Raw genomic sequence first — 24,077 nt, 5'->3', positions numbered from 1 at the left:
ACGTAGATTTTCTGTGCGCAGAGACCGTGTCAGCACTGCGCACGTGCGCAGCTTAGGGGGTACATTGCACCTCACTCAGCTCTACCGGTAAATGTGTTTACGTGAGCAGAGAGAGGATAAAAATTGATCTCAACACCCAACACTCAATGTAGATACTTAATGGGCTATCAGCAAATAGCGGGCAGCCTAATGGGGGTCTGGGAGTGAAGTCCCCCGGAAGTTTGGTTTATCACCCGATGGGGCCCAGGACCAACTTTTTTTGTTTGGGGGAGGGGGCTGACGAAGTGCTGTTACGGCCCTGGTAACGAATAATTGTATCTGCAGGCACGCCCGAATATGTTTAATTATTAATTACGTGCCCTTTATTTTCCTACACAACAGCTCACTCAGAGCTACTGGTAAATCTGATTACGTGGGCTGAGAGGATAAGAAGTTTATAGCGATGTGATTATCACCTATTCATTCATCCATTATAGAAATACCTAGGGCGACCAGGCCACACAAACTTTGCTGACCATCGAAGTCACGCCATGGGATTCGTGGGGGCGAAGCACTCAGAAATTTGGTTTATAACGCTATGGGTGCGCAAGTCAATCGTTTTTACGGGGGTTGACGAAGTGCTGTTACGGCCCTCCCTCTTACTCATTGTCTTTAAGACATTCCTGACAATATGAAGTTTGGGGGCGCTGGAGCACAATAATTTTTGAAAGGGGGCGCTGGAAGAAAAAAGGTTAAGAACCACTGGCCTACACGAACAAGCAAAATATCGAGGTCTGCATACTGGTCAGAACGATCGCGCCATTTCTACTAATTAATGTATCAGGCTTTTCGCAAGGTTTATGCTATCACGATTGAGCGACGATACACGTAATACTTCATTGTAGTGAATAGAGTTAACGGCTTCTTCAACAGCACAACCGAAATATCAATTTTATCATTTTACCAACTATATTTGACGTGATATTGTAACTGCGAACATGCTGGAAAGACACACCTATTAGTTGGCATGTTGATTGGGATGACTCTTATGGTGATGTGCGAGAATCGACAGCCTTTCTTTAAAAATATTCACACTTCAACCGCCTCTGATTGACCAGACTATTTATTTTCTTTGCATTGAAGACTCCTGGGCAAATGCCTTTTGATAACAAGCTTGCGAACGACAAAACACTAAAGCCCCTACGGCACCATCCGCGCATATGCACGACACGTGTAGAGGAATAATCGCAACACAGAAGTTCAGAAAGATGTCACGGTTAGTTTATTGTACATAAAATTCTAAAGAATATGCCATGTCTTAGGAAGTAATCGTCTCATAACAATCGTCGTTGCCTAAATAGCAGTAAAATGCAAATAATACTCTATAGTCTATATGGATTGATAATGTCATGTTTCGTGGAGCTGCTAAAGTACGCTTTTGACTTTGAAATAATTATTTCTTATAAAACAATAGGTAGGCGTATATAAATCGCTTTTATATCCATTCCACCCACATTACCCGGCACAGCAACATAATTCATATAAATTGAAAAGTTTATTTGGCTATACACAAATATTGATGTTGACGTAAAAAGATCGCTAAATTAATAACGCACCGAAACAACCGACATACGCCACCTTTGCGTGCAGAGTTATAATTTTGCTGCCGATGACACATTAATTGTCGGTTGAAGCGACTTTTTCTCGGAAAAATAATTAGAACCACTTGTGTTTCGTAATTTATAAGAACGCTGACTAAAAATACTGAGAAATTGCGTTTCAACCAACAACTTATCATTATAAGAATTCTACACCAAAGGGAGATGTTATAATTCCGTACAAGCGTGTTGCGATTATAGTTTATCGGATTGCTACAGCTGCAAGAGCGTCTGCGGTGTCTATAGAACTGTCGTTAGTGCCATTGAAATTGATTCTCGAAATGGTGAGTAATAGAACACTGCAGCCGCTCACCCCGACAAGTCATGGTACAGACGTAAGGTGAGATATACATTTTTAGGACAGTACACTTTCAAAGTGGGCTATATTTACACTTGTCTTATACGTAACGGAATTCTCACCTTTGTACCTTAATATGCAATTGACTCATCGGTATCAATACAAATCGTTAACATAGGCTTTTATTTTTACAATGTCGTATTTGAAATAACAATGCCGTGGCCATGCAACTGCGTTGGGAGTTCCAATAAAGACCTCACGCTCAAATTAGCCTATACAGCAAATAGCAAGGATGACAAGACACTGACCCCATGGGACGAAGTGTCAGATGAATTCCTCAGACCAACTTGTAGTTTTTTATAATCTTATACCTAGACAATAGTTCAATATTAAAATATCCTACGCAGGGTGAAGCTATCCCGTTGAATGATTAACTTTTCTCTGCCATTTGGCGCTCGGCAACTAGGGCTTTGTGCGCCAGGCCTGAGTGGAAGGGTTGATAGGGGGTTATATTCCCCTTCCGGTCAATATCACATAATATATTAATGGATGTACCATTATAGGATTGTTCAGTAGTACATGAAGGTCCGTTGGAAGTTGTAGATTACATCTACCAAGTGGGTAGCCTCTTTGTGATAGGTAACGCGTGCATGTAAATATGAAATGCCATTTGGTATTATTATTATTATTATAGAAAAAGTGGAGCTTTCGGCCGATGATGGTTAATTGCGCCACACGTTGTTTATGCTCTTCTTTTTCTCACAAATAAGATAAAACGAAATAAGGGAATTATCAATTTCATTGTTTAGTGCCTGGCCGTTACCTTTGATGATAGATCTTATAATATGTTATTCATATGCCATAACGATGATATGTGACAAGTTATTAGTAAATATTTATAAGTAATTACGTATGTTTTGATCCCTCACATCACAGTGTTGATGAGAGGTTTAGCGCAGGCGCTTACTTTATATCTGGGCAGATTCCCATTTCTATAGCAAACGTGCTACGTTATCCAAACATGTTCGCAATACATATCTCATGACAACAATCGTTCCATCTATATCATGTCCTTCTTTCGCAGTAGTCTAAACCGCAGACATTATTGAAATCTTTCGATGATTTGTGAATTAACTGATCTTACATATCTCTGCCCATGTGCTTATCTTCAGTTTGATGAGGCATAAGTCATTGGAGTACTCGACAGGTAATGAAAAACTTGGTGGGAACGAATTTAGCATCAATAAAAGTGCACGAGAACACATTTGTGGAGTTTCGCGATCGCTACAAACGGAACTGTTAGGTTTCTTTAATATTGGTGACCGCCTTGGTGAGCATAAGTACAATTGATAAACAAAAATAATGAGGACTAAAGAAACCGAAATCATCTTTAATACGAATAATTCCATCTTGTCATTTCCCAGCATTAGTGGTCATTTTATACCCGATTCTCTTCTCGGTGTACTAATGTGATGCCATGTGCTATTCCCGAAGGCGTAAAAGATACGATAAAACCAACCTTCCAGATTAATAACATGTCTTCGAGTATCTTCTTAATGTGACTTTTAGGACAACATAATCCAATCTCTAACATATGCCTAATAACAACATCGCCAGTGGCAACTAGGAGAGAAAAATGTTGTTATCGTATAAGGACTTACGAAGTTCCAATCGATGGTTTAATAAAATGTTTTCAAGGGATGATGCTCCAGATCTTATCATGTTTGGCACATGTTTTATATGGGGAAACGGAAACCGACGAATATATTCGATTAATTCATAGTCTTATGACATGATGTGAGCAAACATTTCCTTTAGGCCCATCAATCTTACAGGGTTTCACATACCGTCTTTTGATCAAACGGGTGTTGTCCAGTGGTGGAATTTTTCTTTTCGTCAGCCCGTTCTACCACAAATATTTTTCAGTCGATTATATCAGTGGTTTCCAACTGCCGGTCCATGATACGTTTCTTTTCGGTCCGCTAAATATTAGAGAATTTTATTTCTCAATTACAACATGTAAAAAGTTATAAATCGTGTTCAATAATTAGAGCTATAAAATATCCACTTTTAAATTGATTCAAATGTTTGGAACGCATATTTTTCGGTTGGTGATGAAACAGATAGCTCGTTGACTTCTTCGGTCGTACTCTGTAATGATGCAAGCGTTGTGCAAAACTGTAGTATAGGCTACTATTGGTTTTGCTCAAGTTGTACGTGAAAGCAACGAAGACTTTTAGACAAACTTCGTTAACTTCCGACTGTGCAATTATGCGACACATTGGCAGTATAATAATATAGAGACTATATGGTAAACATCGGAGTCGCGATTATCTCAAACGACAGTAAAAAATCAAAATTTAGTGGCCTTTAAGAAACTTCAACCGAGCCACGCATTAACTAAAGTTTCCAATATTAAATCTGAATTGCACGCATGTGCTGTAATTAAATTTTGGGTCAATTTTTATTTCTGAAGGTTCACAATTCCGCCACTTTGGTTTCGAAGTTTTACCGGTCCACGAGTGTCAAAAAGATTGCGAACCACTGGATTACGTGACAAAATGTCATTGACGTTGCTAACCGGTTACCTGATCTCAACAGAAGTCGTGAAACGGTTCTATAGATCTGGTTCGAACCGGATGAATCTGACCACCGGTTTTCTCTTTGGATATACGAATGGATTTTTGTTCACCTATTGGGCGCAGTTGCCAATCGATATAAGTTATCATTTTCACTTTTTCAAGATTTTCAGTCGTTTATTGAAATATACGCGGGTTCGCGTTCGTGAGGAAGCCTTACAGCGCAAAGTTTGTCACCCTGCCACATATCAACAATACAATCCCCCAAGACTATTCAAGTCTCTTCTCTTTCACAACACTGCACTAGCATTTAGCCTAAAATTGATCGTTTTACATGATGGCACACATGGTGACATGGCAGGTGCGTCTTGGTACCCGTAGTTGACGGTATCAAGTCACCTCATAACGCGTGAGATCTCCGTTATTGAGGTAATGACGCCGGAATCTAATGCATCCGTTGCATCCACACCGTGTTAGAGGTCGTCTAGACTTGGAAAGCAAAATCAGTTAGCTGTAAGCTAACGAAAGTCAATAAATGTGAGAATCTCAACTATTTGAGCTCCCCATTGCCATTGGTATACAATATGCATTCATATACAATACACGGATAGGGAAAAGGTACAGGTGCCTCTAATTATTATGATCGACTTTCACGCCCTAATAACAATGTTTTTGAACGTCACAACGCCGTTTCTCGATTACATTTGCCTAGCCCCTACTGTATTCCTATATCTACTATTTATAGTAGTAACAATGAGCGGTCGTTTCGTCATTTTATAGTTTATTTTCATTTTCAGGGACGTATTGTTCTCCAACTTGACTGCAACGATTTTGACGGCGATTTTGACTTTACTCTGCTTTTTCGGAATAATTATCAACTTCACCAGTTTTATAACAATCGCTACGTCCAAGTTGCTCAGAAAGTAAGTAGTGTTCTATCGCTGTAACATTAGAATTCATCGTCATATTCCGAGTTCTGATCCTCGTAACATCTATTTGCACCTATTTGTTCTGTGATACAGGCCTTTATGATAATCCAGTAATTCGTAAACTTAATTCTATCGCATTCCAGGGATTCGATGAGACAGTTTCAGAGTTTCGGCGGAGTTCAAACCTTTGAAAACTCACCATTTATTACACTATATATAAGAATTCAGTACTCCAGGGGTATGGTAAATATTGAAACGGAGGAGAGTGCGAACGTTGTTGCAAAAATTATGTGAAGGCGGCGTCTACCAATTTCAAATCGCAAAATCCAGAAACTGTCTCAGGCAACTGCATCACTCCTTGCAGGCTCATTGTTACCGAGCAATTAAAACTCAGTGCCAAAGCCTCGTTGTTTGTGAGTTCTACCATAGTTCATACAGTTGCCGATTCTCATCTTTGAAGGGGATTTTTATAGAGGGGGAGTCAAGTGACCTGTGTACATTAAGGTTTAGAACCACTAAGCTAATAAGCTATGCATACATCGTATGTTCATACATACTACACCCTATTGTGTTTCCCAGCCAGGAGTAATCCAGTGTTCGAATTACTGAGGATTGTAGAGGCAAACCTGCTGAACTCACAATTTTTCTCATTTTCATGAAAGGAATGTCATGTTTGAAACTAATTCTTTCCGAAGGGACGTTCATTCCGACTTATGTTCAGCTAGAAGTATGTGACCTATAAATGCTCTTTAAAAGCCTCCCTTCTCGTACAGATCACCTTCATTGTTTGAAACCAGATCGGTGTTCTAAAACTGTGGCTCTCGATACGATTTTGTTGGTCCACCCACAGCCTCTCAGACAAATTGCTCGTAAGCTCTTAAGTCATGTCCAATACATCACTACAAGGCCGTTAATGAACGTCTTCAGTGCTATATAAGTCACTATCTTACTGGTGGTGAAGAAAAAAACTTTTTAAATCGTCGATTCAACTAAAAGTCATCGCAAGCGAAGTCGATGATTTATTTTTAGTCAACAGCTACCCGATCGGATAATTAGCATGCCATATCCTGATATTGGGTTTCATCCATCAAATCATCCATCAACAATAAACATGTGCATCGTCAATGATCTATTTGCACAAACATTCCCACTCCAGCAGTTCATTCCGTTTTTCAGATCGCCATTCAACATATTTATTATGAGCATAAGCTTGTCGGATCTCATTTCCTCGTTGAATAGTCCTTTGCAAATATATAGACTGATTTGGGGATATCTGGAATATCATCTTCCCCTGGCAGTCTGCAAAGTAAGTACAGTTCCGTTTAGCTAACACACCCCCAGCAATAATTGCGTTCAATTCAGACGTATTCTATACATAAGACCTTAAGTTCGTCTATGAGAGTGTCAGGAAATCTAAAGTCATTGCGTGTAATTGTTAATTTCATAAATCACTAAAAGTATTCTCGATTTGTATCGCTGGTTAGCGCTGACGGGCAACAGTTCGGGATTCGGATGCAAAAAGCTGACTTGCAACACTTGTATATTGCTAAATCTTGATACACACGTCTGCACTTGTTTTTCAATGAGGTTTCTTCAGAATTGAACTTGCCGATCCTGATATACTAGTTCACCTATACAAAATGGACGACGCGGCAACTTGCTTCGTAATACTCACTAAAATGTCGATTACGTAAACATACCATTCTTATAGCATTGAACATATTGTTGTTTCGTTCTTACATATATATATATACTGTTTTAACCTCAACATGTGAATCTTCATGATCGACGTATACCATCCGCATTCGTCGAAAAACATGTTTGTGTTGACTTGACACTAGATATCTTGACTCATCTCATTACACCCGGAATTCTCCCAACATATGTATAGCGTATACTGGAAAACGTGCGATTACATCCAGCTCTACGTACCATTTTACATTAATCTTCGATGGTCAAATATGATGAATCTGACTATCTTTCGTGTTTTTGGTGCCTCTGTGGCTAGCTATCACAACAGGAGTAGCACGATACATAAACTTTTGAATACTACAATCAAATTCAATTATTTCATTGCAGTATATTTACAAATATTACAATATGTAACTACAATTTGCAACCGTCGGATGTCGGCAGGTTACGATTTGTAAGCTATACGTATCGATGTACCTTTGGTATTCGCCTTATCTCCCGTTTTCCAGTTCGATGATCTCAGTATCGGTGCAGAATTTCTACATATATCACTATAACGACTTGCCCATGTATTGCCGGGTAAGCGGTGTCAGGGATAGGAGAACCTATTCTGTTTTCCTGTTAATTATAAATTATATATTATAACAATACAACAAAGTACATATAACTTTATCTTGGACATTTTTTCATTCGGAATTGAAGGATCATACATCTTGCCATAAATGCGCTAATGAGTGGTATGGCAGCAACGAGTCGGGGTCCTCAAATAGCCTACTCTTTGGCATAATCAATCAATTCGAAAAAAACCGAACCTATGCGCCGGAATACAAAGTGCATACGTACCACGATGACGTATTTTCTATTTATCCGTCTTTCAATTTCAATATTGCTGGAGTTCACAAAATCGAATCCCGCCTATGTCGTACACGTGCATTCGTAGATCTCTTGAATAAATACTATACGACCACTGAAAACGATAGGTCGCTCTGCAATAAATAAGTTGAAAACTGTTGTCTTGTATTAAGATAACGGTTGGAGTGTATCAATGGACGACATTTGTTACAGTTCAGCACATCGTTGCCTTCAGTCTAGTCCGAGTTCTTGCCATCAAATATCCGAGGAAGCTGAGGAAATTCAATGCCTATTGGGCAAAGGTAGGGCGAAAATTTGATCTATATTACAGGACGAGTCGGGGATGTTTACCGCAATGAATATAATCTGAGAAATAATCTTCTATTTGATACAGTACAGTAATCCATGTACAGTTGTACACTGTGTACGTAGCACGCCCGAAGTTTTCAAAATAACAGCAACAGTTCGTATTTCAAATTGATTGGGATTTGAATACTATATTGATATTGAGATGAACCCGAATATTGAAGTATATTGAAGTTCTGTACCTCCATGAAGCTCTTGGTTGGTATATCGAATATTTTCAATCGCTTACAGCAACATTAATCAAAAATTTTGCGACAAAGTTTTGGTCTTACTTGGTGAATCGCCATGTTTCATGCAACTAGTGTTCTGGTAGACGTTTTCGATCGCAATACCTCATGTTTTGGTAACGTACGTTGGTTCATAATTTGATAGGAATTAATAGAGGTTTAACTGCTCGTCTTACAATTTTGAAATACGTATCGGCGACGTTTACAACCAGATGACTATTAACAGGTTGTGGCTGTTTTTATCTGGGTGGAAGTGTTCGCATCCTTTGCTTTATTCTATCTGATCGCTGCAACGGTGGTACCATATTCCCATGGAAGATATAAAACCTCCTGCACTGTGGTAGGCAATCGTTGGTAAGTTAACCAGGGGATTTTAGAGTATTACCAAAGAAACATGTATAACATATGCGTCTGAATACATGTGTTGCTTCTAAGTTCCGGCATTCAGTGGTTTATTACCAGTTTCAGCAGCCGTATTTGCCTATACAGATAGTATTAGGCCATTGGTTCCTCACCGAGGGGGAATTCCCCCCTCGGGGGGAATTTTGAAATTTTAAGGGGGAATCTGGCTTTGGCATTGTATCGGAAGATACACTAGGTTCACAAGGTTTTTAGATTTTTATGGTATAGAACTGTCAGGTAGAAATTAGTTCTTTACAATTGTATGTTTCTTTGGCGGATTTCAAGCTAGGAATATGTTTAAAAGCCTTCCGTAGCTATTACACCCCCGGATAAAGTGAAGCTGACGAGACGATTTCGTTGGGTCTGCGACAGCCTCTCCACCAAATTGGAAAACGTCAAGCCGAACTCAGCACACAAGGCTGCTATTGAAATTCTTTAACTTTTCAAGCCAACATATGGGCTAACGTGAAAAATATACCGTGTACCAAATTCATCGATTCAACTCAAGTTCATGGCAAGCGGACTTGATGATTTATTTATCGTCAGCGGCTACCCGATCGGTCAAAAGCAGGTCAAATTTGACTGTACTTTACCAAAGTTTAGTGCGGTCCGCATTCGCCATAGTTCGGGCATATTTGAATATGTTTGGCCATTAATTGCTCAGTCAACACATGGTTGCGCGTTAAAAAGCACATTTTTTTAGTCACAGGCAACTTTTTATAGGGGGGATTTTAGTTCAAATATCGGCCAAGGAGGGCACGAGACGAAAAAGGTTGGGAACCACTGTATTGGGCGCTGACCATGAAATGGGTGTTTGGATGTCGATGAGAGCAAATAGGCTGCATAGAGTGTTGAAACGATTGATTTATAAACCAGTTAAATTCGCAGTAAAAATGCATAATAGATTCAGTGAGGACAATCTAGGGCAGTGGTTCTTAACCTTTTTCATGTCGTTACCCCCAACAAGAAAATGACGGGATGCAATTACCCCTTTTTCCACAAAGCACAAATATGACGTCATAATGAACACAGAAATGTCGGTGGTAAATATCAAGTCAATGGAAAAGCTGATGCTGTTGTCGTGTTATCCAGTAGTGATCAAAACTAGAAGAAGGGGAGGATAATAGACGGCATCTCTCATGTCTTCGTCAATCGCAAACTTATTTGGTTTAGATAGATACCATTGCAGAAAATTTGACTTCACAGCAATAAGTTGAACGAAATTCAATCAGAAAGTTCAATGCCATTATGAGTTTATGACCAACATTGGTTATTCATTTTGAAGGCGAACCCAAAAAGGTTCCAAAACCTTTCCCTCGTTTCTTCGAAGGCATTTTGATGATTTCAGACTTAATTTTACTGACTATAGACTAGACCACCACAAACACCTTTCAATACTAATCACCATATTTGTACGATATTGTTACTGCATTATAGGTGTTATGCTAAACTTAGACGCCCGTTGTCTTTTGATTGGTCAGCATGTGCAACAATATATGATCCGCACTACTACAAAATAAATTGGACTTACCTAGCACTATACTAAACTACATTCGGTTCTGTAATTCATAATCACTGATGCTTACTATGATATCAAAGCAGGCATGGTGTGTTAACTGAAAAGAAATATATAGGCCTACAAGCTCACAAAAATATATGTTAGCCTACATTCATATTTACGTTTAAAAATACTTTAGTGAAGCGTTATTAGTATATAAACAAAACCTCAATTTGAATTACCCCCCAAAAATTGGTAAATTACCCCTTTGGGGGTAATTACCCCCAGGTTAAGAACCACTGATCTAGGGTCTTCCGTCTATTCATTCAGCTGTGCCGGAAAAGTCCATTGTTACTTGACAATGTTGATCCTGCCCATCAATGGACTAATTTAGCAGTTGACAGCATCCCCGAAACACGTGGCTCATATTGTGCTATGAGAACTACGAAGTATTTGTTCAGTTTTTGCTCACTGCAAGGTGTGATGGCTTTTCAAGAGAAACTGTCTTGTGCGATTTTATTCTTTGTTTCAAACGATCGTGGATTATCCACAGCGCTGGTACTGTGGCCTTCGACACAGCGTTCTGGTTGCGAAAAATGACATCGCTCCTATACTTGACTGGCATATTTTCCAAAATCTATGAGTAGAATATATCCGTTCTTAGTAATGATGAAAACTGATAAAGGTGAAAATAGAACTGTCCGGATTCAGTGATAAGCCCACGATATTTCATCGAAATTTTGCGAAACTTGAACTGCTCCAATTCTCAAGCTTTCATGTGCTACCGGTACAGCTCGAATACCCGATTTTGATGGAGAAACATAAATCAAACATCTCACAAAATTACGCGAGGATATGGTGATTTGATCCCAGGAAATATTGCAATTAGAAACTCTTCACTGGAAAATCAATCCGCTATATGTGAAGTTTCCGGGAAAGAAATGGTTTACTAGCTGATTGCATTACATTACATATTTGGTAGAACGTGTTTTCAGTGCCGTGACAAAGTTTCTAGCTCACTGCCGAAACCGACTTAACAGTAAGCCTATACATGAAGTGGACACTGAAAATTTTAGAATGATATTGTTCCTATCAAAACTCAAACCCGATATGACGAGGATGGTGATAATAATACACCACCTTCATTCGTCTCATTATTAGCTTTCGTTTTATAATTTAGCCGTGGTAAGGGAGTGTCGGGGGGCGCTGTCACTTTATTCGTTGTCCAGGGGGGCAGTAGCTCAAACAAGTTTAGGAAACACTGATTTAAATCGTTTTTATTGTTGTATGTGGGGTCTGTGGTGGTCTTGTACACCAGTTCGAACTTAACCGCCCGCTCATTTAAATTGATCGGGTGACTAATACGAATTCAATATCAGGTTGAATAGTGCATGGACGCAACAATAAGGCTCGCATTGTCATATTGACATCGTTTGCAAGTCTGACAAAATTTTCAAATATCTTCTTTTGTCGGTGAAGATTTGCCACACAAATACCAAGTGTTCAACTGTCTTTTCTCTCATGCACTTGTGGCATAAACCATATTCGTGGAAATTTATCCGATGAAGATGCGAATTTTATTGTGCCGATTTCTATCTTAGTATTATAATACAGTCACTTCGTGAAGAATTTAGCTAAACACGGTTTATTTGATTCGTTTCAAGCAGGGATTAAATCACGAGGTGAACGATATAAATCGTAGTTTTGTCTCAACGTCATTATATTGGGCTATATCTAATACAATACATCCCATTTTGGATAACGCTTCATCAATGACGATCGACGCGTGATATGGAAAAAGGAGTGACGGACTTCCGTAATTTTAGAATCGGTCGTTTGCTGAATAGTTATTACTAGGACGATTTTTTTACCTAAAAAACTAAAGATTTTGACCAAACAAATCAAAATTTTGACATTTTTTACCTTAAAAATCTATATTTTGAGCAAATTTGACTTAACGTATGCAAATTAGGTGTTTTCCCACATAATGTTAGAACTGTACTACTTATCTTCATTTCTGGTTGGAACTGTCTGTCCTTACAAAGTAGTTTGACCTGAAAAAAAAAAACATTTGCTGCAAAAACTGACAAATTTTTACATGAAAAAACTTCATTTTAACGAAATCTAGCCCTATGAAGTATTTCAGCCGTTACATTACGCATTATGGTAGAAAAATTTGAAGTTTTTTGTAGTACAATGAAAGAGACTTTCCTACATTCTCGGGTAGAAAGTGTCTGTCCGTACTAACTAGTTTGCTAAAAATGGAGAAAGAACGTTTAACAGCAGCGGTCGTTGGCTGACAACACTGAAGTTGTGCGTACACTGCTGGTGACAAACCGTGTTGCTTCTTTCTGACAATGGTGTCTACATCACATTTTCCATCATGCGCTTCTTTATAGAAGAACCATGCAATTCCCACGCAGTCTTGCGTCAGTTGGGATATTTCGGTACGTTGAGCATAACACCATCGCAACCTATTTGTTTCAATTGACCGTTCATGATTCACAAAGAACAGACAATGGGCCGTCTACAACGGTTAGCCTAAAGTAGCCTACACGCTGTAAAATGTCAAGGGATGAGTTCACTGACAGTGCAAAATCTCTGATACTAACGAAATTCACTTTGCAAAAGAGTTTTTAACTTTGCCAACAATTTTGACTTATTTTGACCTAACACTACAATTTTGACTAAATTTTGACTATTTTGACATGTCAAAAAAAATCGGCCTAGTTATTACTTATCCCGTGTCAGCACGGCATAAAGTCCCAATGCTCACCAATGTTATAGGATACGATAGATATTTCTTTATAATTGTATCGACATTTTCTCCTGGTCGCTGATTCACTCAGATGTGGCTGTACCTCAATTATACTGTAATCCTGAATTGACTGGGGAATTGCGTGTGGCATATTTGGCTCGGCACGCGATACGCCTATATGGGAGAAATCAGTCTAACTAAAAATGTTTAAAGCATAGGTCTACGGTTGTGCGTCTGACAGATAACATACTGTGAAATATTCTATAGTCACAATAAGACTAACCAATCATTTTCGCAATTTCGCAATGATGAAGCACAAACATCGATTCGTGTAATTTTCGATTTGTGAGTACTTTATGTGAAGAAGTTTCTCCAAATATTCTAACACTTACAGGCGACACGTCGGTGAAAAGTACCTCGAAGTCGGCCTACCCATCATGCTGTTTGCGCCATTCGTTGTTGTGTTGATATGTGCGATCATTACCACAGCCACCTTCATACGGCTGCGTTGGAAAACAGGTGGATTATGGTGCAATCTATTTATAGACGATGAAATAAAAATCCCATGGTGTTCTATACATAGCAGTGTAATCGAACAATCTGTTCTTTTCAAATGAAATTCGCGATTCGTCTTTGTGTCCTTGCGCGTCCACACGCGAACACGACCACCACTTTTCCGTTCTGCACGTGAAAATCATAGGAATTACTTTAACCACCACCCTCGTTCACCGCAGCTTCGAAATTGCAGTTTTGAATCCGACAATCTCGCCTATTCAAAATGGAGGACTTTGCCCGATACTCCATTTAATGAAAAAGCGTTGTTTCTATAACTTCTACTTAAAATATTGATAACCTGTAATCCGCACGACTTTCGTGCCGCTACATACAGCCAATTATTCACACCGCGAACGGTGGTTTGATTCACGTTGTAGACGAAAAATTGCAGTTTGCATATTACCGATGTCGATACGTGATGCGCCAGCATCACAAACGTGAGACCCAGTGGCGGCTCTTCCTATAGGGCAACTGGGGCATTGCCCCACCTAAAATTCTGTTCAATAACAATTCTTTACCATTTATAGACGCACAGCAATCTTTATATACCGAAATAACAGCGAAAATCGTATTCTTCTTGTCCTTTCGCTTGTAAATGCCCAATCAATATGGCATGCCCAATCTATGAGATAACAATTGCGTATGTGTCCGAAGTCGTTGACCTTTCCAGTAAAGCTTACGCAATCTCTCGAGTTAGGCCTGTATTCATTTCCATTTCTGCAGATAAGTATTCAGGTCAAGTGTCGAATCTTTGTTCCGTACGCCGTTTACGCAGTTACTACACTTCAAGGCACAACTCACCGGCAGACCTCTCGCGGCACATACGTTAAAATCACTTTTGTCGGGAAGTTCATGTTACTGTACCATCAAGTTGCTTGTTTACGTTGGAAAACGCCATTGTGACGTCATCTTCATAAAAAATCGCTTGCAGCCCTTGCCCCACCACCCGATATTGTCACGAGCCGCCACTGGTGAGACCACCTATAGCATCACAGCCAGGGCCGCAATTGCCGCACCCAGAATCGGGGGAGAGCGAACCCGAAGTGGGCCCAATATTAATTCGTGAATCAGCATAGTTTTCTTGAAATGAAAGTACCAATCCACCAAGAAAAATTCGTCGGCCACGACTGCGACACGACACACCAATGCATGGAATTGCCGTCAGCATGCGATTCCGCGAAGCCGATATGATCTACGGCGAGAAAGTCCTGACTGCACAGAACCACATCATGTTGGCCGAAATAACAACATGCAACAAGCTAATTATTAACGATGACCCCGCCCAAAGATGAATAATTAAACTGGTCTACAAATTTTGAGAAAAAATGGCCCAAACATTTTAATGATTGATCTAGGCTAATTTAAGGTTGCTGAATCCGATTGTGTGCTCGGAATTTCTCTATCACGTCAGATTTCTTCCGTTTGAATTTCACTCATTCTCATCAAATAATCAAATTTCGGCTTTCGTTAGCATACAGCAGCGATAGATCAAATATTGTTATTGAAACCATAACCACCTATAATGATGAAGCCTGGGTTGCTGTAGAGCAGCATAACTGATTTTTCGGTGAACTTGAATCCAGTGGTTCTCTATCTTCTTTCAATAAGGACCTCTTCTCGGTCCATAAATTTATACGTGGATGCAACTATTTTTAGTCGGTAGCAGTTATCATCTTTATATACCACTCTTCGTTTAAAGATTGTGATTTACTTCCCTATTTTATCTATCGGTATACATCTGAAGAGCTTCTTAAAGATACAGAACTTCGATATACAATCGAATAGTATATTCATATTGAAGTGAACCCGAATATTTTCGGCTGACACTCGTCAGGGGTAATCGTCAGCAGCTAGTAGAGAATTGGAAAGAACATTGTATATCAACAATATGACGTCACCAGCATGAAATTTCGAATGACAGATCGCTCAATGTACTATATTTAGGTGGTAAATGTTATGTTCTTGATCTTGCTTGAACAATAACTCATTCGACGACGTTGCGATATGAAATCAGTATATTATCTGCAGAACAACTTAAGACAGGCGACACGATCCAGAGTGCAGGTAAACGAAAGAGACGATAGAGAACATAACACAAGGGTATAAATACAAGCACGACAAACGAGAAAATAATGATTGTCGGTAATTACTAATCCTAGACAAATAAGAGTCAAACGATACCAACGTAAAATGCACGAACATAACAGTACACGAACTCCTTTTGTGAACAGAGTTTTGGTTGGTGTATTTTGTTAAAAATCGACTCCAAGGCACACAAATGGAAGTGTGAACGGCCCCTCCCGACGACGCGAAATCTGTCGTCTCGATAGTTATTCGCACAAATCGGATTATCCAACAGATCCATACATCTGTCCTGCAGACTTAATCGGTCAATGCATTTTGTGACAGCACGCTGCTCTTTCGTAAAATGTAAAAGTTTGCAAACAATAAACATTGTATTGTAGGTAGCCTATATTATGTGGAAGCGACTTGTTCACTTCCGCACATGATCCAAATATGTGACCCTTTAAGCTTGTTTTGAAACATTAAAAGAAACAGGATGTCTGTTTCCGAAGAAAAAAGTGCTAATCATGATAACTTGAGAGAATTTATCATCATTAATCTCCTATTGTACTTATCATGCTAATTCTTCTGCAGTTTCCATATGCTGTCACATTTCATCGGGATCGAGGAAAGCTGTTTCTAAACTGTTTTTCTTTTGTTTCATTGCCATAATATAAAGGACTTCTTTTGCAATGTCTATCATAGACAACCAAAAACTGAGGACTGCTTACTAACAGCTCAACACGAAACCCAAAGTGCGTGTTACTTCACAAAAGAAATGAAGATGCCTCGGTTTTAGGACAGTCGATTTCGTCTCGACGTAGGACATTCTGTGGCCTACACCAAATACCATGTTGTCTATGCTGGAACAAAGCGAGAGATGAGCATTCATTATTTTCTAGTGATGGTTTCAAATGGTTGCGAGGCATTTTGTTAGTGTCTTGTATGCTTAAATGCCAGTTGTAAATACAAAAAGCTTTACATTTTAGGCTGTTTCTGATTTGCCGTAATATTTTACTACGAACTAGAGTTGGTCGAAGTGATCGACGTTGTTACGCAAGTAGCAGAAGTCACACCTTCCATTTCTACTCAATTGCAAGTAGAAGTAGTAATTTCCAAGATATATGAAAACTACTTCAGATGGAAGACGAAATGAAAGGTATGAGAATTACTAAAAGTCAGTAAATATCTAAGTATATTTGGTCGGGAGAGAGTGGTCCCGTATTTCCAACAGTTAGTCGGAGGTGGCTACATATGAAATCGCAAGATGTATCTTCTCGGCTAACGCAAAACGTCTATAATGACATTACCCATTGGTGGAATAGTCGAAAATATATTCCGGGAGTATATGATTTAGGGCTGTGTCACGCAGTTCTCATTATCATGTAACTCAGGGGTCACCAATTTTTGGCAACCAAGAGCTACTTCTTGAGTAGGCCTACTGATTGAAGCGACGGGCTACCATTTACTCCCGCCGTTTACTCGTGTCAGACTGAATTTCCAAGCACATAGAGAAATCTTGGTCTAATTGGAATTTTCATACCCCCCAAAATCTCGATATATGCCAATATCTCGCAAACTACATTAGCCACGAATAAACCAATACGCTCATTCGATGTGACTCTTGGAGTTATACAATCTGATACCAGAATTGTAGCTGTGGGCTCTCGGGAACATAGAGAAATCTTGGTCAAATTGGAATTTTCATACCCCCCAAAATCTCGATATATGCCAATATCTCCTAAACTACATTAGCCATGATTAAATGCAACCCTACTTGCGATCGTCATAGCTGCTGCGCATACACCACTGTACTTATCCGTGTCAACAAGGCACCAAAAGTTTGCTGCAGCCTGGTGGGCTTTAAGGTGAAGGTCCTTGCAGAGTTACAATTTAAATATCCAACTTCTCAGCATCCACACATGACAGATTTCATAGACCGGTCAGCAACAACGATTACAGAAAGTTAGAAACATGGTACCAAACGGCTTTGGGTGTAAGAGAAACCAGCTATGTCAGAAGATGCAATACGTAACGGTCAAGGGCTGCTCAAAAATCACTTTTTATTTTCCGGATTTCAGCCATTCACAGATTAAATTGTTAGGTTACCCTTAAAAACGCTGCACACCAAATTTGATTCTATACTAACCAGTATAAGCGGAGTTATTGCAGTTGAAACGTTCTGGTTTTTCTTTAAAATAGCATTGATGGTGAATAATCTCAGAAATATATATGAAAAACTTCAATAACTCCGCTTTCACGGGTTGTAATTGAGTCAAATTTGGTTTGCATCGCTTTTGGAGACAACTAAACAATTTCATGGGGTTGACAAAAAATTTTGATTTTTTTTTAATTTTTACATAATAAATTAAAATTTTTAATAGGCTCTGCGGCGGCTTATACTGGCTAGAATTTGGGCAAATTTGGTGTGCAGCTTTTTTAAGGGTAACCTGACAATTTCATCAGTGAATAGCCAGAATCTATATATTTAAAGGCTAACTGGTACTAATCTGACGAATATTGGTAAATGCTGCTATTCGATCTATTTTTAGAACAGGCTCGCGGGCTACTCATCTGGTCCTCGCGGGCTACCTGCAGCCCCCGGGCACCGCGTTGGTGACCCCTGATGTAACTCATGAAAGCGGTGCATTCTTTTCCGACTAATTTCTACTTTTCAAAATCCCTATTGCAAAAATAAATAGATTATCTAAAATACTGTTCAGGTAGAATTGGAAGTAGTCTGAAAACATATCAGCTTTAGTATATACTGTAAGTAGAATAAATTTACCTGATCACCCCGAAAAATTAGTAAAATCGACTTAGATTTTATCTTCCAAAGTTGACGAGATAGAACAAATATGACGCCAGATTCACATTCAGCGCTCCATAATTAGGTAACAATGAACCAAAGGATTCCTGGCGCAAAAATCGTGTCGATCAGTATTATTAATTACGACTTCGAAATTAGGAAAGACACCACCTCACTCAGTTTTACCGGTAAATCTGACCGCGTGGCTGAGAGTGGGAAAAATATAGGAGTATATGGAATTACCAATATTAATAACCGAATTCAATCATTAACTTTTTTCGCGCTTCGCACGACTAGGCAGGAATAAAACGATGCTCACTGAAAACATCATGTCTAACGTTTACTCACAACGTGAACAGTGAATACGTTAGTGTTGAAAAAGGCCTGAGGGTCTGGGGAAGTTTTGTTTATCGGCAAACACCAACGTTTTGAGGGGAGTGTTGTTGACAACGGCTGATCACAACTCCCTTATTTCATTGTCGAAATAGATACATCAACGCAAGACACGTAACAAAGTAACACCCTGAATGCGTAAATACATTGCCTTTCGAAGAAGTATGAGTATAATTAGGATTAAGTTTCGAAGAAACGGAGTTTGTATTATTGAGGACAACCACCACTGTGACATTACATTGATACCAACAGTTGTCTCAATTATTAGCTCTTACCGTTCAGTTAGGGTAGCGAAATCTCATATGTGATAAATATATGCACAGGTCACAGATCGAACCCTCATTCCGACCCCCTTATCGATAGTACAGAATGGGATTATCGGTCGTATCACCACGAAGAGAATTTGGAAGGTGAGGTGTGATGAATTATAAATAAATATATTAGGAGATTTTTATGGTGTCTGTGATATAATTCAATTACAATTTTATATACAAGGTCCCTGCGTATCAGGCGCGTGCAGGACTACATCTCATACAAGTTTATTTTATACATCATCATCTTTCCTCTGTATTTTGTTCTTTAATGTCCTATTTTCCAAACTAGCTGACCTGATATCGACGACGGGCATTGATAGATGGGCTGAAGACAAGTCAGCCATGAAACAAGCAAGCCTCATCGTACTATCCTTCCTAATCGGATACACCCTCGAGGCAGGTACGCAACGTTTAAACAATTATGGTTTGTAACTCGCCAGATTTCACGCAAGTAGCTCTAATGAGCTGTAATTCACTTTGTACACGATTATCATATACAGGTGTTGCTGATTTGAATTAATCAAGCCGAATGTCACCTTTAATTCCCATCCATATTCCCCATATTTTGTGTATTTTGGTGCACTTGATTAACACTGTTTCCTAAATCACACTTGGATTCTTTATGTCGCTCGGAAATTGCTTACATCAGAATCTCGGTCAAAATCGAAGGCTTTTAAATGTTAATTTTCGGAGAGGAGACTGTATCCTAATTCATAAAAAAAAAGTAACTCCCTAAATGTGTGGATAAATATGGTTTACAACTTCCCGCAATTATATAGCCAGTTCCGATGACCCTCGTTTACCAATGCTAATATCGTCATAGATTAATGTAGTCCAGTAATATTACCAGAGTCGCGAACATTCGACCAACGTAGCATATTCTTGTGTTGCCCGCGACCGGATTATGGAAAGTGTCTGCGTTTATTTCTTCACCGAAGCAGCATTCTTTATAACGTCTACAGCTTCAGAGTGGGACTCTGCGTTACAAATGCTATTCCTGATGAAGTAGAATTCGCGACTGCTTTGACCAGCGCTAATGGTTTCTAGAGAAGCCGTTCCCAAGAGAGTATTTCCCTATAGGGCCATATATCGGTCAAAGGACTAGATGGGATGAAAAGGGTTTAAAACCAGTGTGTCGAGGCGTCTGGTTACATGCCATCATTTGTCCTTCATGAAAGGGCATTGTACATTGTACAAACCAACTACACAACCCCGACATGCACAGGCTGATAGGAAATGTCACGAAATAGTAAGTGCGAGGATTTCAATTCGAAAATGAGTACCATTACTGCTGTCAGCCCACTTGCTCGTCGTGACACTGCCATGAACCTGTATGACTAAATCACATTCTGTCTTACAACAATTTGAGATCGGTAGTCTTTATTACACTGTGCTGTGTAATGTGTTTGGTATCGTGAATTCAATGGTTCAAATGGAATATTATTGACACCAATAATATGTCGTATTGACCCGAAACAATGGTGCAGGTCCATCATTGCTGCACGGGTATCTGATTGCTATAAACGCTGGTGGCAATATGCTATTATGCTTTGGGTGATATGCTACCTCATATCCAAGTTTCAAGTTTCATGAAATAATAAATTGCGTGTCATTTCGATATACTCGAAAACATGGGCGCTCTCGCGACTCGACTTGGGTACTCGAATCGCTATGCTCAGGCTGAAAACGAAAATTCCAATAAAACGAAGTATTGCATGAAAAACTGCATGGGATCGTGGTGAGTGTTTAAGATACGTTGTCACACAAATATGGTCCGTGTGATAATGGTAACACTATTGAAAATATTCAAATTTCATCATTGCTCAATATAAATTGATTCCTTGTATTTCAGTATATCTAATGACAAAAACTCTCCACATGCGTTCGTTGTTCACGCCTCAAACAAAATGGTTGATCCTCACGCTATCATACGTTCTATTGCGACTTTCCGAATGCTTGAACCCATTGTTTTACAACTTGGCATCCAGGTATAGTATAAAGTGATTCCATTCAGCGACGCATGATGAGTCAAAAGTATTTTATTTCCAGTCAATTACGAAAAAGCTCGATGAAACTTTTCGGAGTCAAACAATCGGTGACTACAGCTTCGACGTCTTTATGCTCCAGAAATCGGCCCGTCAGTTACTGCACGAATCTATAGCAATTTTTCATGATTGCGGCTACTGTTCGATATGCATAGCATCAATTATCGTGACTATTATCGGTTGATGCCGAGCAATAACCTGAAATTATCCATGCGGGGAGATGAAAGTTCGAACTAAGCTGACACGGAGATACCATCCGTGTTCGTTTATGCGGATCGATATCATGCAAAAGATAATATGCAGTATGCAGAGATAATTGTCGAGAGCAATCAGTAGATATAACATAACATAACATTGACCCAAATGGTACGTTCCTATTACATATAGGCTACATTCCAAATCCGTGTCATACGCCGATTATTTTTGACCTAGAACATTTTCGGCATGATGCTGTGTGATTTTAGTTATCATAAGATAGGTTCGGTGCGTTTATTAGTGGTTTCAAATGTTCTTTCCTGCGCGAATTACCTGCATTCGTTCTTTATTGGCTATATTGATTGACAGAATTTTGGTATGGAAAGCAGTTTCATTTGGGCGCAGTTGTTACTTGTTATACGCTGTGGTGCGAAAATTGAATTTTAGAATATATACTTAAATGTTACAAACGGCTCTTTCTCGGATTATCACCTCGAAGGTTATGATTTTACTAAGGAATTAAAAAACAGTCGAAATAATTGATAGACATTTTTCGCCCTTCGGATTTTCGAATGTGAGATCGTGCGACACTCCCTAAAACGATACTCACTGTCACTCATTTGTTTCTCGTTTCTTCTGCACACCCTTCACTGAGTGGGATTAATGCTGTCAACATGCAGCGCAATTATTTCCGTCAAGGGTTACCCAAAATTGGTGCTAACGATGTACATAGCGACGTTGATATTCACAATATTTCTGGTATATCAGATATGGTGTGTGTGTGCAATGTTCTCCGTGATGCCCGAATATTTTCACCACGCTTTTAGTCAACCGAGCAAAATGTGGTCAAAATGCAACTTCTGCAACTATTTTTGAAAATAAATGAATAAATGCAATTTTTCACGGATTTAACTACAACAAGAACTTGCACTAGTTATCATATTTTACTTTCATTCCGCGTGCATCCCTCCTTTTTACATGTGGGTGTCTGATCTCAAAGACTACTCCTAGTCGTTTCGGCATCTTCCTATCTTTCATTGTATTGCAGTCTTGTGATGTTTTGAAGTGATGAAATTAATTAACCCGAGACTTGAACGTTACCTGCTGTACAAGAGTGTGTGCTGGCGGGAATCACAGCTATGTCCTTTATTTGTTGTAAAAAGGCTATAATTGAAATCGCGTCAAACTTGCTATCCGTACCACTAAAAGAGCATATCAACCATACCCGAATATTGATACTTCCTCAGTGCAGCCTCTTCATTGGAAAATTACTGACGGTTAATGTTGCATTTTAAACAAATGGTGTTTAAAACCCTCATAGCTTAAAGAGACTCTTTGGGGTAGGCCTACAGTACTTTAATATACATTTCATCGCAAAAATATATTAAAACCCGAAGCTTTTCGAGCTGACACTCTTCAAGGGCAATCATCACCAAATGGAGATTTTCAAAACATGCATCCAGCTACATTGCATACCACCAATTGTGACATCATAGAAACAAACAACATGAAATACAGGCAAACCGCGAGCGCAGCTAGTGGCCAATTCTTAGAATGACTAAAATTTCCTTCTGCTGACGCAAGCGCGGTCGGTGAATTTTAATATACGTCGATTACAGTGCAGACAGATGGAAATGAGTGTGGTCACTACCTAATATGGAGAATCTTTCATCGCGATAGTTTTTAGCGCAAGTAGCATTCTCAGCCAAATGCTTGCCGATGGCAGTGCTCATAGCCATGGCTTGATTACGTTCTAGTAATCGCAGATCAGTTACGGCTGCATCTCCGCGAGAGTCCAATGTGCGCGATCTAATAACGCTTGGAACGTGTTGTTTGATGAGTTCCTGCAAGCGCTGAGTTGTTCTTCCCACGTACCGACAATCACAGTGGCACTTGAATTCATAGACTATATTGCTTTGTTGAGAAGCAGGAAGAACATCTTTGCGCGTTGCAGGAAGCAATTGTTTGGTGTTAAACACAACATTAGTTTTTACGTTATCGTAACAGCGATTCACAGCAGAAATCAATTGCTTTTCAAAACGGGAAGAGATGGGGCCCAGCCACGGTAAATGTATATGTACATTCTCCTCAGACCGTGTGTTCGTGTTTTGTGATTTGCTGGGATTGAAATTACTGAGTTTTCTATCCACAGAACTCTTGATGATGTATTTGGGGTTACTGTTATCGATTAGAATTTTGCGGATATATTTTAGCTCCGCGTTTAAGTTTACATTCGAACATTTCATCACGGCTCTGTGCACCAACGTGCCAATTAAATTTAGTTCACGGCGATTCGGGCTAAACGAATTCCAGCGTATATATTGCCCTGTAAACGTTGGCTTCCGGTAAACCGAAGTGACAAAGCTTATACCCCGTTTTTCCACTGCAACGGTAACGAGAATGGTAACGAGTTAGCACGCTCTTTTTCAAATGTGAATTTTAAAGACGAGTGTAGAGAATTCAA

At 39.3% G+C, this 24,077-nt stretch overlaps 2 protein-coding genes across 2 annotated transcripts in view; both read left to right on the top strand.

Annotated features, from left to right (window-relative positions):
- Positions 1-24,077, top strand: part of LOC145439514 (cornifelin homolog A-like) — a 428,374-nt gene that overhangs the window by 333,402 nt on the left and 70,895 nt on the right. The window lies entirely within an intron of this gene.
- On the top strand, positions 1,764-22,429 carry LOC145439478 (uncharacterized). The gene is made up of 10 exons (XM_080316969.1): positions 1,764-1,977; positions 5,312-5,437; positions 6,620-6,749; positions 8,161-8,289; positions 8,807-8,934; positions 13,633-13,757; positions 19,383-19,469; positions 19,663-19,773; positions 21,226-21,361; positions 21,423-22,429. The coding sequence occupies exons 1-10, from the start codon at positions 1,919-1,921 to the stop codon at positions 21,532-21,534; spliced, it is 1,143 nt and encodes a 380-aa protein (XP_080173095.1). The 5' UTR covers positions 1,764-1,918; the 3' UTR covers positions 21,535-22,429.

The sequence above is a fragment of the Botryllus schlosseri genome, chromosome 5 (assembly GCF_051294905.1).
Source record: "Botryllus schlosseri isolate E-star chromosome 5, Bs_hap1, whole genome shotgun sequence".
Lineage (NCBI taxonomy): Eukaryota > Metazoa > Chordata > Ascidiacea > Stolidobranchia > Styelidae > Botryllus > Botryllus schlosseri.
This window is presented reverse-complemented; position numbering and strand designations above follow the sequence as displayed.